This window comes from Buceros rhinoceros, unplaced genomic scaffold (genome assembly GCF_000710305.1).
Source record: "Buceros rhinoceros silvestris isolate BGI_N320 unplaced genomic scaffold, ASM71030v1 scaffold13036, whole genome shotgun sequence".
In the NCBI taxonomy this organism is placed as follows: Eukaryota; Metazoa; Chordata; class Aves; order Bucerotiformes; family Bucerotidae; genus Buceros; species Buceros rhinoceros.
In genome coordinates this window covers 21179-33772 of record NW_010418168.1, presented here as the reverse complement: position 1 = coordinate 33772, position 12594 = coordinate 21179, and the positions used below count along the sequence as shown (strand labels likewise).

General features: G+C 40.5%; 1 protein-coding gene across 1 annotated transcript in view; it reads left to right on the top strand.

Annotated features, from left to right (window-relative positions):
• Positions 1-12589, top strand: part of CIB2 (calcium and integrin binding family member 2) — a 37823-nt gene extending 25234 nt beyond the window's left edge. Inside the window, exons 4-6 of the mRNA XM_010138434.1 lie at positions 5512-5659; positions 5756-5951; positions 12458-12589. Coding sequence (XP_010136736.1) covers positions 5512-5659; positions 5756-5951; positions 12458-12479 — 366 coding nt within the window. The 3' untranslated portion in view covers positions 12480-12589. The remainder of the gene's footprint in view (positions 1-5511; positions 5660-5755; positions 5952-12457) is intronic.
• The last annotated feature ends 5 nt before the right edge of the window (positions 12590-12594 follow it).

Sequence of the window (12594 nt, the reverse complement as noted above, 5' to 3'; positions counted from 1 at the left end):
GCAGGAATCAGGCAGGAGGGAGGAAGGACACGCAGGGAACAGTGAATCGATCACACAGTTCAGAACCGATGTTAGCAGCCTATTTTTGGTAAGCTTAAACACAGATGCATGTGAGTTGCTTCAAAATAAAACGAAAGCAGTTCCTACGATTTTAATAGGATGGGATTTTAGAAGTGCTTGCAATGAGTCCTCAGTTCCAAGGCTTTCCGTGTAATGGGAAATGACAGCCTGAGAGAGCAGGTTGACACTCTTCCCAAGCTTCCACCCTGCCCTGGCCAGTCTTTGCCTGCGCTCATTCCAACTTCCATGTCTCTGCATCCTCTTAGCTCTTTCTAATTATGGGATGCTTTAACCCTTTCAGACCATTCTTTTACTTCTCTGAAGCCCTTTTTTAGCTGTACGTCTCAACTGTATGCCCTCCAAACGTAGTGAGAGTCATTTTCTCTCCGTTGAGCTCCAGATTGGTACCTGCTCGATGGTCTTCACCGGTGTTGTTTGCAGTTTCCTGCTATTGTTAGTGAATCTGCTCTTGTTAAAATGCCTTTTATTTCCATGATACACTACCACATTTTGTAATATTTAAGCAAATCTATATGCAGCCAGAATCCTTGATTATTTGGCTGTCGTGACCATGGTGCAGCCTCATGAAGAGGTATGCTCATTGCTGAACTGTCTTCCATTGCTGCTCTCTGACAGAATAACATGGCCTTTTATTTTAAGGTGTAACCGTGTCAATTTAGCTGTATCTTAGCTGTGGTTTGTGCAGGGTTTTCTTCAGCAGTACCCTGTGGGCACTGCAGAGAAGTTTGACATAAATATAATCACACACAAAAAAACCTCTTTAAGGAAGAGGTAAAGAGGAAAAAAACCCAAATGTGCTTTTTATCTGCTCCAGGGATAGTTTGCTGTTTTACACTTACACTTCCCTTCCAAAGCACCGGCCTCTCCTATGGCGGTCTGGTAATGAACAATTTAGCCATTTTTATATTAATGTTTGTCAGGATAAGAGTTCCTTCCTATTTTTTAGGCATAACTACTGAAATCTGAGAAAGGTTTACTTCTGATCAGTTCTGAACAAGTCTTGATTAAAGCATCCAAAGGGATTCTAGCTTTCAGCAGTCTGCAAAGCAGACTGCTTTGTGCTTTTAAATATCTTCCCTAATGTCATTGGGCACTTATGTTCAAATATAAGAAAGAAAATGATCATCGTATTTCTGTGGCTGTAAGACTGAGAAGCATTTTGTAGGGACTGTTCGACATCTCCACCTCAGTTTTCTTGACCTATCTTACAACTTTACTTGCAACCTCTTGTTTCCAAAATGCAGTCAGCTTGTGAAAATAGGATACGGTGCTTTAAGTCAATTCATTGAGCTGCAAAATGGATAGGGCAAAAGGACAGTGCAGTGCTTTCCTAGAGCCTGTGATGGAAACTAGAGGATGGGGAAAATAACAAGTGACTTGGTGAGATTTAGCTGCGATCTCAGAAATAAAGCCAGTAACAGTATCTTAGAAAACTAATGGCTGTGTCTTAAAGTATGGTGTTCAGGTCGGTACGGTGGAATAGATGCCATGTGACATTCGAAAATGTATAGAAATGCAAATATCTGAGTAGAAAAAGTGATCCTTAAAGAGATAGATGTCATTCAGGAGGATTATCTCAAGGCAACTACAGCAGCAGCAATCTGCAAAACAGCAGAGTTTTAGCTGAAACGATTCTTTATTGTTTCTGTCTCCCCTCTCATTTTTATTGTGAGAGGACAGAAAAAGCTTTAATGAGACAAGAGTAAGTTTCTGCTTTTAAAAGGATTCTTTTTTAAACAATTAGTGCTTAAGGGAAAACCGTCTAGGAAGGAAGAGTGTTGTTTTCTCCTTTACTCCCTTCCCCCATGGCTTTTCCTTCAAATATGATGGAACCCTAATCTGTGCTCTTTAGAAAAGAGGTAATGAAATTACAGAAAGGATGTGAAAAGTATCTGAGAAGGTAAGCTAATACTTTCCATTGTGTAAGCCACAGATACACTGCCTGAAGACACATAATATGAGAAAGTTAAAGGAAAGAAATCAATATGAGGAAAGATTTTATTTTTCATTTAGGTTTTAGAGATCCATTTGGCGAAGAGTTACTTAAGTAGTATGCTTAGGTCCATTTAATTCCTTGTTAATTCATCTGCGTTTTCAAGATCTCTGACATGCCAAATAGACAGTTCATCTTATGCAACTGCAATATGTTTATTTAGTCAGAGAGCATTTCTAACACAGAGAGTCCTGGGTTTGATATTCACTGCTGATAGGGATATCTGGATCTGTGTAGTCCCTGTTTGTTACCCAACGCTGCCTCTAAGATGTCCGTGTAAAACTGTTACCACAACACTTAGTTTTGATGAGGTTTGTTCTGAAGAAAGCAATATGGTATTTTTAGAAATTTTTTAAAAAGTTAATTTTTCTAATATGTTTTCTAACATGTTTTTTTTTACTCTAGTATTAGAGAATGCTAAATAGCAAACATTTAACAGAGACACCATTTTTAAATGTTCTTTAGGAAGAAAGTGGGCCTTTTTCATATATTTCAGCACAAATGCAACTTGCATTGGCTCAGAATCAATTGTTTTTCACTGAGTGTCTGTACGTGTATTCATACCACAAACAGGCTTATTTCCAAGCACTCAAGTCAGATACTTGAGCCTTAACGGTACTCACAGATGCACATCTGCTGACCCTCCTCTACACATCACGCACATGATATGAGTGATCATTACGTATCCTTTTACAATGACTTTCTCTCAGCCATCTGGCTCATTCCGGGGTGTTGTTTTTCATTCTGAGACTTTTGAGAGATGTGACCCTGCTTTTCTAGTCTATTTAATTTCTTTTTTATCTTTATTTGGCCTGGTTTTGTCTTCATCTGAACTGTGAGCTCAGCCTTACATGTTCATCTCAGAGCACGGTGAGCTCATTAATCCTTGACCCTTTGAAATCTGTAGGCATGCTCCCTGTTGCGGAATGACTTCAGTGGCTGAGCCCTGCAGGAGAATGTGAATTTAGTATTGACTGCTTTAATGGGCCGTTATTTGAGCCTGTGGCTTTGTGGTCCCTACTTCACCTACCCACGAAACAGCCTTATTCCTGCATGATACCTCAGCCAGAAAGACTGGAACTGCAGAGATCTTGGCATTTGTAGTGAATTTTGAATCTTGATTGCCTCAGGGAACTACGCGTCCGATGTCTGTTTCTCAGAACTTACCCATCCTCAGAAGACTGACGCACGCACTTGTACGGTTTGTCGTTAGATGGATATATTTGCCTTTTGGCAGACTCCAACTAATTTCTACCATGGAAGTAGTCCTAGAGCACAAACTGCAAGACCCAAAGACATCTCATTAGATAGTTAATGTATCCTGAGTGCTTTGCTATCGTTAAACAGAGACCTCCCGATAGAATCAGGTACGCTCTCCAAGGATGTGAATGACCAGTGTAGCTTTGTGAAGAAGTAACTCAAAGTTCCAGCTGGGGTGGCCACTGAAGTGTGCTCTTCCATTTGCCAGACGACATGACTTGACAAATGTATGTAGGAGTGGTATAGCCTTGAGCAGTCCCCACGTGGATATCCCCAAATGTCCGGCCCCTTCTCTGTACTTGCATCCCCAAACCAGATGCTGCAAAGGGTGACCCCCCAGTGTGAATCTCCACATTGACCAGTTACCTGAAGGAAAAAAAGGAAGGCTGCTTTCCAGCAACGGAATGTTCTTTGAAATGCCGATGAGCACAGTCACACCTTACATTTTTCTTACAAAAGTTTAATTTCTCTGTTATGCTTTTCTTTTAACAAGAATCCTTAAAACTTTTTCATTGTTTGAGGCTTTAACAAAATGTATCTTAAATGGTATCTCTGCGTGGGTGACAAATTTCGTCACACCTCCAAGTTGCCCCTGTGATTTCAGTTGAACATCTTTATCCTCAGCTCTTACAAGCTGCTGCACACCGTTTAATAGTTGTTGAATTTCACTTCAGAGGTAGCTGCATATTAGTGGCAGGTAGCCCAACTGTTGTAATTCATATTCGTTTAAGATGAAGGATGCTGCATAAATATTAAACATCTTTTCATGTAACTCTGTACATGCTGCTTGTATTTTTTTAGTCTCTACAGGTATGCAGAAAATGTATTCTATAGTTGTATCTGTTCTATGTGTGAATTATCAAGAAAAAATTCAAGTAAACTGAAAAACATAATTTTTCTGGTCATTTACCCCTCAAATATAGCAGTTTTATGAAATTTCATTGAAAATAATTGGGTGGGTTTTGAATAACTATTAGCTAATTAAACTCCCAGGAAAAAAATTAAATGGATACGTGTTTGAGCTCTCAGCTTTCACAATACTGCTTTTTTTAAAGCGAAGGAAAATGCTGCGTGCCTATTAAAAATAATGAACATGGTATACCACCGCCAAAGCTGTTTACATTTATAGGAGATAAATGTGTTAATTGGTGTCTTGGTTTCAGACAAGATTTGTAGAACAGCTTTGAGATGCTGCTCACAGCCCAAATGTTGTTCGTGTGTTTTACTCATATTCAACTGAATTGAAATGATTTTTCCAGCTACAAATTCATTTTGGGTTTTTATCTAGCTGTGAGAAAGATGTTGTTTTGTTACTATAAAAACATTTGTTTTGGACTTCAGAGTAGTAAAGCAGCTTTTCTTACACTTGCTTGTATGTTTATGGTTTTGGATTATCGTCTTATTGGTAGTAGCCCTGACACCAGCTCGTTGGTAAGGTGCTAGAAGATGATCTTCAGATCATCTCTCGTGGAGATGAAACTTCATTGAAAACTCCATTCAACCAGAGATTTGACATTGATGTGTATCAGAGTGAAAATGAAAGATTTTCCTACAAGAATCTCCTGGGGTGTGACTCTACGTCCTTAATGAACATTCATGGTTTGGTTGATGCTTCCACATCAGCCGGGCGATACTCAACTTCTTAAAGAGGTTTCGTAAACAGCCTTCCTCCAGCCTTCAGCCAGGTGCCACCAGAAGGCATACAGACCCTGTTTGTTCCACCGGCTTTCCATCCTGGTGCCCCTGTTTCCTTTCCCTCCTGTCACCCCCGGTTTGTGTGCGCTGGCTTCTTAACAAAGGAGTGATAACACTCTTGACCGTGTCAGTCCGGCACCCCTTCAGGAGCCTGTTACGTGCAAGTGATCTTCACCTTCTTCATGCCTTTACCCTAACGTTTCTAAAACATGTCTTCCACACAGCAGAAATGAGATGAGCACCAATTTGAGAGAATGAGTAACAATGGAGCTGAGAAAATCTGGGCGGGAAGTGATACTATAGAGCAGCATGTTCTGCTGACGCTTTCTGCTGAAGAATGCAAATGTGAATTTTTACATGCATTTTGGAAGAAAAAAGTTCTCTTCAAAGAGCCAACCATGGAACTAAATACCTGTTAACAGGGAGTCTGCAGGTTTTTTTGATCTTCCAAATACTAAATATATATGTATTGTTTTTCACAGGAGAATCCCTTCAAGGAAAGGATTGTGGAATCGTTCTCAGAAGACGGAGAGGGGAGCCTCAGCTTCAATGATTTTGTGGACATGTTCTCTGTGCTCAGTGAAATGGCTCCCCGAGAGCTTAAAGCAATCTATGCCTTTAAGATCTACGGTACTGTACTGGGATGCTTCTGTATGCCTTTGCGGTTTGAATTACACGAGTATGAGAGTTGCTGGTGATCGTTTCTTTGGTTCTTTTGTTGTTTAGATTTTAACACAGATAACTTCATTTGTAAATCAGACTTGGAAAAAACCCTCAATAAGCTGACCCGGGAAGAGTTAACAGCAGAAGAAATCACTCTAGTTTGTGAGAAAGTGATAGAAGAAGCTGACATGGATGGTGATGGGAAACTAGGATTTGCAGATTTTGAGAACATGATTTCCAAAGCACCAGACTTTCTCAGGTATTGTGTTAGGAAAAAGACAGTCTCTTGTGTATTTTCAGGTTGGGGTTTTTTTTTTAAGGATGCTACTGTGTAGTGTAATACAAGAAATGTCAGGTAGAAGAGCTTTACCCGAGAGCTGACTAGAGGGTGATGTCTTACCCTGACTCAGTTTACTTTTCTAGACCATATTTTAGTTCTCTCCTAACTTGAAGACCAAGAACTCAACGACTTTTGATTATCTCCTTTTTATTTTTTTTCCTGTTTGCTTGTGTGGTTACTTCAGGAAAATATTTTGATCTATTAAGCTCAAATTCATATCGTTCTCAAGCAAGGATCTGTGCTGTCTGAACAGGAATGTCTGTAAATATTGTATACATGTTACAAATATCTGTGGAAACATGTTGATCTTTTGTGCTGAGGTGGTGAGACCAAGGACCTAGGAGGACCTAGTCTCACCTACCTCTGGATGAGGCCTAGAGGTATAGCTCATGCTGGTGGCAGGAAATTAAGATTATTAATTACTGCAGTCTTTCTTCAATCCGCTGTTGATCAGGGGTTTTGTTTAACACTGACATTTTTTATTGTTGTTGCTGAGTTTCTTCCTAATAATCTGCAGACAAAACCCAGCAATCTTTAAGACAGTTTATCTTGCACGTTTCGCATTGAAAGAAATCTCTTGAAAAGGACTTTCTATTTTTACACATTAAAACATTCTGCATAGCCTTAACTTTAAGTCTGTTACTTAAGTAATACAAGGATAGACCTTCTTCAAGAAATTAGTGAACCAGCCAGCAAAATAAGATACTCCCAGACTGGGAGAAGTTCCTGGCTGAATCTTAAATCCACTGGCAGAGTAGGCTGAGGCTAAAACCTAGGTCTAATTTCTCCCAAGGTTTCAGTGGTCTGGGTTTGGGTTAAGTGCATCTAATGGTAAATGCTTGATAACCTGAAAAAGTTTTGGGTTTATTTTTTCATAATCTTTGTTCATACACACTGTTAAGTCAGTAGTGTTGCTGTTTGGTGGTAATTGCTAGTCACACGTAAGTTCTAACATCTGGGAAGATAAATTATCCCAGCAAGCAGATATACAATGCATATGTTGTTTGGGGAATGTCGGAATTAGTAAATTCTAGTTTCTGCAGGCTTCTGTCTCCGGGTTGGTTATCTGATATCTGGCTGGTATCTGAGAAGGAGTTTAGTTTCAATTTTTTGCTGCAGTTAAGGCATGAAGACTGTTCATCTGTGTAGATTTTCTGATGTCTGGAAAAGACTGGAATTATTTTGTGTCTTTGCATGAAGTGGAACACTTCAGCTCTTTTTTACACACATCTGCCTCTTTGCAGGAAATTGGCAGAAACTTAATCATCTGTCAGTCACTTGTTGTTGAATTCTGCCAAAGGATTCAGAAGTTAATGGGTAGGATTAACAAAGCTCCCAGTCAGACTGAATAAACTGTATTTTCATAGGAACTAAGGCTAAATGTTAGGATAGAATTAAGATAGACCACAATTTGCACCGGTAATGCTAATGGTGTTTACGAACTTTTAAATGTCCTACGGAACACAGAGCAGTGTATTTCATAAATGAAATTTCTGAAGAAAGATGTTATAACAAAATGATTCTACTATAAAGCATGAGGACACGATTCCTGTGAACCCTGAGAAATACCAGCATCTGGAGAGGATGTGCTGCAAAGTTAGCGTGAATGTCTTTTATACGTTAGAAACACATCAGGCGTTCCTTGACTAATCAAGTGTATCAGCGGAAACTCTTACAGAGCGAGATTCATGCTATCGTTATGGCGAGGCTGAGCAGAGCAGGTATTCTAGTGTTTTGTTTACGTGTATTCCCAGCTAAGAAAGTATTTTCTGTTTACGGTTATCCACGCAGAAGCTGCTGGGCTCAGGTAGAGTTCCCTTTCATCAATGAGAAGCCTGTACTGTACCTACAGATCTGGTAGAGAACACAGACCAAATGTGAGCAACTGGAGGCAGACTGAAGACTCAGCAGAAGCTGTACTTTCAGGAGTTTCCTGTGCCGTGACTGACCTCACTGCTGTGTTGTAGAGACTCCCAAACTGCTGACTGAGAATTCCAAGCTGAGGATGCTGTGCAATCCAGTCATTTCCTGAGAAAATAGCAGGGAGGAATGTTTGCCACTGTAGCCATTGGAATTCATTGAAATAAATTTCTCTTTTCCGAGTTTGTGACGTTCTGGGAAGCTGAAAGGAGTGGAAAGACCTAAGTGCTGGGTACTCAGCAGCGCAAGAAAATGAGTAAAAGGAGGCATGAAGTGAAAAGTACAGAGCTTGTTAAAAATCAGGTAAAGAGAAAATAGAGAGGAAGGGATCAAGCCAATACTGATAATCTCAAAGGACGAGGCTGCCAGCCAAGAGTCTGAAGGCTGATCATCCAGTTCTCAGTTTAATCGCATGTGTTGAACGGTGTTTGTGACCTGGTGAAGTCACGTTCTCGGTATGTCTCCTTGATGTTTGAGATGGCGATCTGATGGTCAAGGTGGCAGATTTTTTTTTTCCATCCCTGGCTTGCAGGGAAATGCTCACTTCCCTCTTGTTTCAGGTCCAGGAGAGTAGCTGGGTCACAGGATTCAGTCCTCAGGCTCCTGGTGTGACGTGACCCGAAGAAGGGTTTCCTTCCACCTGCTGTCTAAATCACTGGTTTAAGGCCTCTGACTGTTAACTCAGCAACATGGTTTTTAACCTTTGAAGCTATTTCGCAAAATGGGGTCGTAAATGGAAAAAATCTCACAGCCAAGAAGAGAATGTGTATTTTCTCTAATGTGGTTTCTGTTTCAGCCAGGGTTAATAGCAGTAGGAAAAGGAGGAGACAAGGTTGTGAGGCCGTTTTTATCCAGACTAGTGTGTGTGGAAGACTTGATGTTTCTCCCTTATTGTGGTTTACTGTTTATTTTGCCTGTAAAGGTATTTGAATTTTTGAGCACATTCTTAGTCAGATTTTTGCTGTACGCACTGCATCACACTGACATTTTTGTTGATACTGTGCTTCCTGATCTCAGACACTTCCAGTTTTTAAGTACTGTGTAAATTTTGCATTCTGAAGGGAGAGAATGAGTTGACTTTTGGAATGGAATCCACTGACTTTTAGTGCCACAACAGGTACTCTGAGGTCTGGCTCAGGACTGAAACTAAAGCAGTGCTCTCTGATAGTAGCCATTGCATGCTAGAATGTGGCAGAATGTGTGATGTGGGACAAGAGTGCCATCCCTGTAGCTGATCTCTCAAACCCCGCACTTCCCATTCAGTGAGTTCAATTATACTGTGAAAGTCTTGGACCATCACCTGCTCCTTTAATGAAACAGTGCTTGCTTTTATCTGTCTGAACGTACCTCCAGCTCAGTGCATGGCCTCTTATCTTCCTCTCTCCTGTGCCTTCAGCTGTAGTAGTTCTCTCACGTGATGACCAGGGGCTGTGTGCAGCCATACTGAAGACAGCTGTGCAGTTTCACCGTGTAATATAATGCAGAACATGAAAAAGCCCAGGAAATGTCTTAATAGCGGATCAACAACTCTATAAGCCAGTGCTAAACTTATGCCTGAACTATTGTCTTAATATTGTAAAAAGACAGGAAAACATGTTTTCATTGAAATAATTATCTCTTCAGAAATCTTCAGCAGACGCTTGGAAGAAGCACCAGTCTGTCAATGTCCAGAGACAGTCATAATTTCATTTGGTTTTGCATATCTCCACTGTCTGTGCCCAGCTGAATGCATTCCAGACTTCAGAGTCAAGGAAGCTCAGTGTGTGGTGATTTACACTTCCAGCTGCTCAGCAGCTGTGCAAACTGAACACCTAGGGACCAAAGCAATAGCCGCTTTGGAAAATGATTGCCAGCGAGCAATTGGAGGTGCTGGGTGACTGCAGTTTCCAGAGACTTTGCTGCGAAGCTATGGGCAATCGACGTTTCTGAGTACCCGATCCCAGAATTCCATATTGGCACTTGTTATGTGACCCTCTTGGAAACATTGACTAACTTATTAGACCCCAGATAATTTTTATTTGTAATAAAGGATTTCTTATTCTGTTCTTCGCCTTTTCCGCCAACCAAAAGCCAGTTCTTCACATTGTAAGAGTAGGAAATGTAGGGTGCAAGGCTTTTATCTCTGGCTCTGCCGTTGCTTGAGCAGGTGGCCTCTGCTAAGCCATAGATCGTTTTGTTGTGTCTGCTCTGTTACATGGGGCCAGGGCTTACCTGACTTCTGATAAACACTGAGAACTTTTGTAACATGAACTATCCAACTGTCAAATCTCATCATCATTAAAATGAGGTAAGAGCTTAATGAGGAGGAATACCTTCTTTACCTTGTCTATAGAAAACCTTCGAAGGCCAGATTCCTGTAACAACGTGCGCTCTGTTTTTTCAGCACTTTTTCACGCAGCTCAGTATGTTGGATTTTTTAAGCTGTCGTACTAACATGCATACTTAACGTATGCAGCAGGCGTTAATTTTTGGCACCGTGATCCAGGCTTTGGCCTGAAGTTCATGCACTGTACATTGACTGATTATCCTTATCTCATCGCTCGTTTCTCCTACCTTTGCAAGCTTTGTACTGCTGTCAGGCAAATGAAGATGCAGTAAAGTCTGTTGCTTGATTTGCGCTGCTATAGTTGAATAATTTTCTTAAGAGTAGAAGAAAATACTGGGACCAGGAAAGAAGATATACGCAGTTTTGGCTCTTATCCCAAAAGCTTGAGTAAGCTGTAAATGATAGTGACGGTTGCTAGGTCAGAAAATTTGATCCTAGTAGGTTTATTTCGCTCAAAATTGCTATCTTTAAGAAGCTGCTTGTAGTTCGATGGAAGCATTAGCGGTCGGAACTGGCACTAGCTGAGTGTTCTGTTCTACAAGACTGGTTACATTTTCCACAGGAAATTGTTTTATAAATCATCCTGCAAGTTTAAGCTTATTTGAATGTCTGGGGGTGAAACGTACTATAACAATGTGACTTGGAGTTTGAGGAGAATATGGCATAAGTAACACCTGGGAGGCGCCGGAACTAGACACAGAAACCGCAGATTAAGCAAGACGATGTCACTGGAAATGCGCTATTTCTGAAACCTTTGTGGACCTTTACCCATATAACAGTTGATGTCCTGACTCCAGTCCTGCCTAAAGCTGAACTGGCAGAAGCTCTGTCACAGGAAATGTGCATCTTGTCCCAGCCTGCAGGTTATCTAGCTCTTGAGGACTAAAATTAGAGCTAGTGACAAATTGGCAAGAGATGCTTAACAAGAAAACAGTGAAAGGGAATTTTTTTTTCAGTATTTTTCACAGAATATTTCAGCTGCTTCTTTGTAAAAAAGCTTAATCTCCAAAGGCCAAAATGACACTCTAGTAGAAATTAAAAGAAATATCCAATAACTAGATTTCCAGTGAAGGGGATTTGAGTGGATTTTTTCCAAAGGTGTCATGCCTAAAATGTTTTTACATAAAATGATGTGGATCTTCTAGTTCCTGGATATTTCCTATGTGGGAACTAAATTTTCAAGAGATTGGATTAATATGGGGCTCTAGAAATTTCTTGAATTGTGAACAAGATGTTTATAATTTTTTTTTTTCTAAAACCTTAGTGCCAGTAAGCTCTTTGCATCACTCTATGGTTTCTTTCACGGTACTTAGACGAGTATGCCAGACTGCTACACATCATACCTTCCAGCGTGACCCAGACTGAATAAATTCCTAGATACAAAGTTCCTAGGGACCACTGTGAATATGAAGCTTCATCTTCTCCAAATAAATACCACAGAGGTTCCTTCGGTGAGCTCCTGATGCAAATCGAACAGCTGTGATTATGTGAGAGCATTCTTTCTGTAAAACAAAATCCCAAAACTGTACATCTAGAACTCTTCAGCCTCTCAAATAGTCCAAACCTTCTTCTGGTGTAGGTATCAAAATCACAGTATTTATACCAAAACACATAATGATCACTTCTGACTTCAGTTAAGAAAGAAACAAACATAGAGTTTATACTGTCGTGACAGAGATTGCTACTTAGAGAAAGTGAGCTTTCAGCATGTCCTCTTCAAATTGTCCTCTACTGCCCTGCGAAGAAGTTCTCAGGAGTTCTTCCGAAAATTGATGGCAGCAGTAAGATACGCTGCTTGCCTCCTCAGAGTGCAAATAGAAGGAAGATAACAATCAGGATCTCTTGGTCCTAGCAAGAGAAACAACAAATTTTTCTGCCTGATCTGACTTGTTTAGGAGTCCAAATGCTGTGCCATAGCAAAAGTACCACTGGGAAACATTTAGCTCTGCTGTATGTCCAATGAACAGGTCGATTTATACTTGATTTAACAGAGTTCTCATCTTGCTCCCTGAGCTAACATTTTCAGAAGATCAAAATTTCACCCAGAATGTTTAAATCTTCCTGACAGTGTGAAAGAGATTCAGACTCGTTACATGGCACCTTCCTTTTTGTACTCTCAGGAAAATGTGCGCAATGACAAGTGTGTTTATATTTCTGAACCTTTTTCTTTTCTTTGCAGTACCTTCCACATAAGAATCTGAAGATGTTTCTGTGAGCCAGTGTTATCAGAAATGACTTGCCAGTCCAGCCTTTCTGAATCTCAGGCACTTTGGGGGCTTCTCGTCCTCTAATTATGGCTTCTTAGAACTCAGCAGG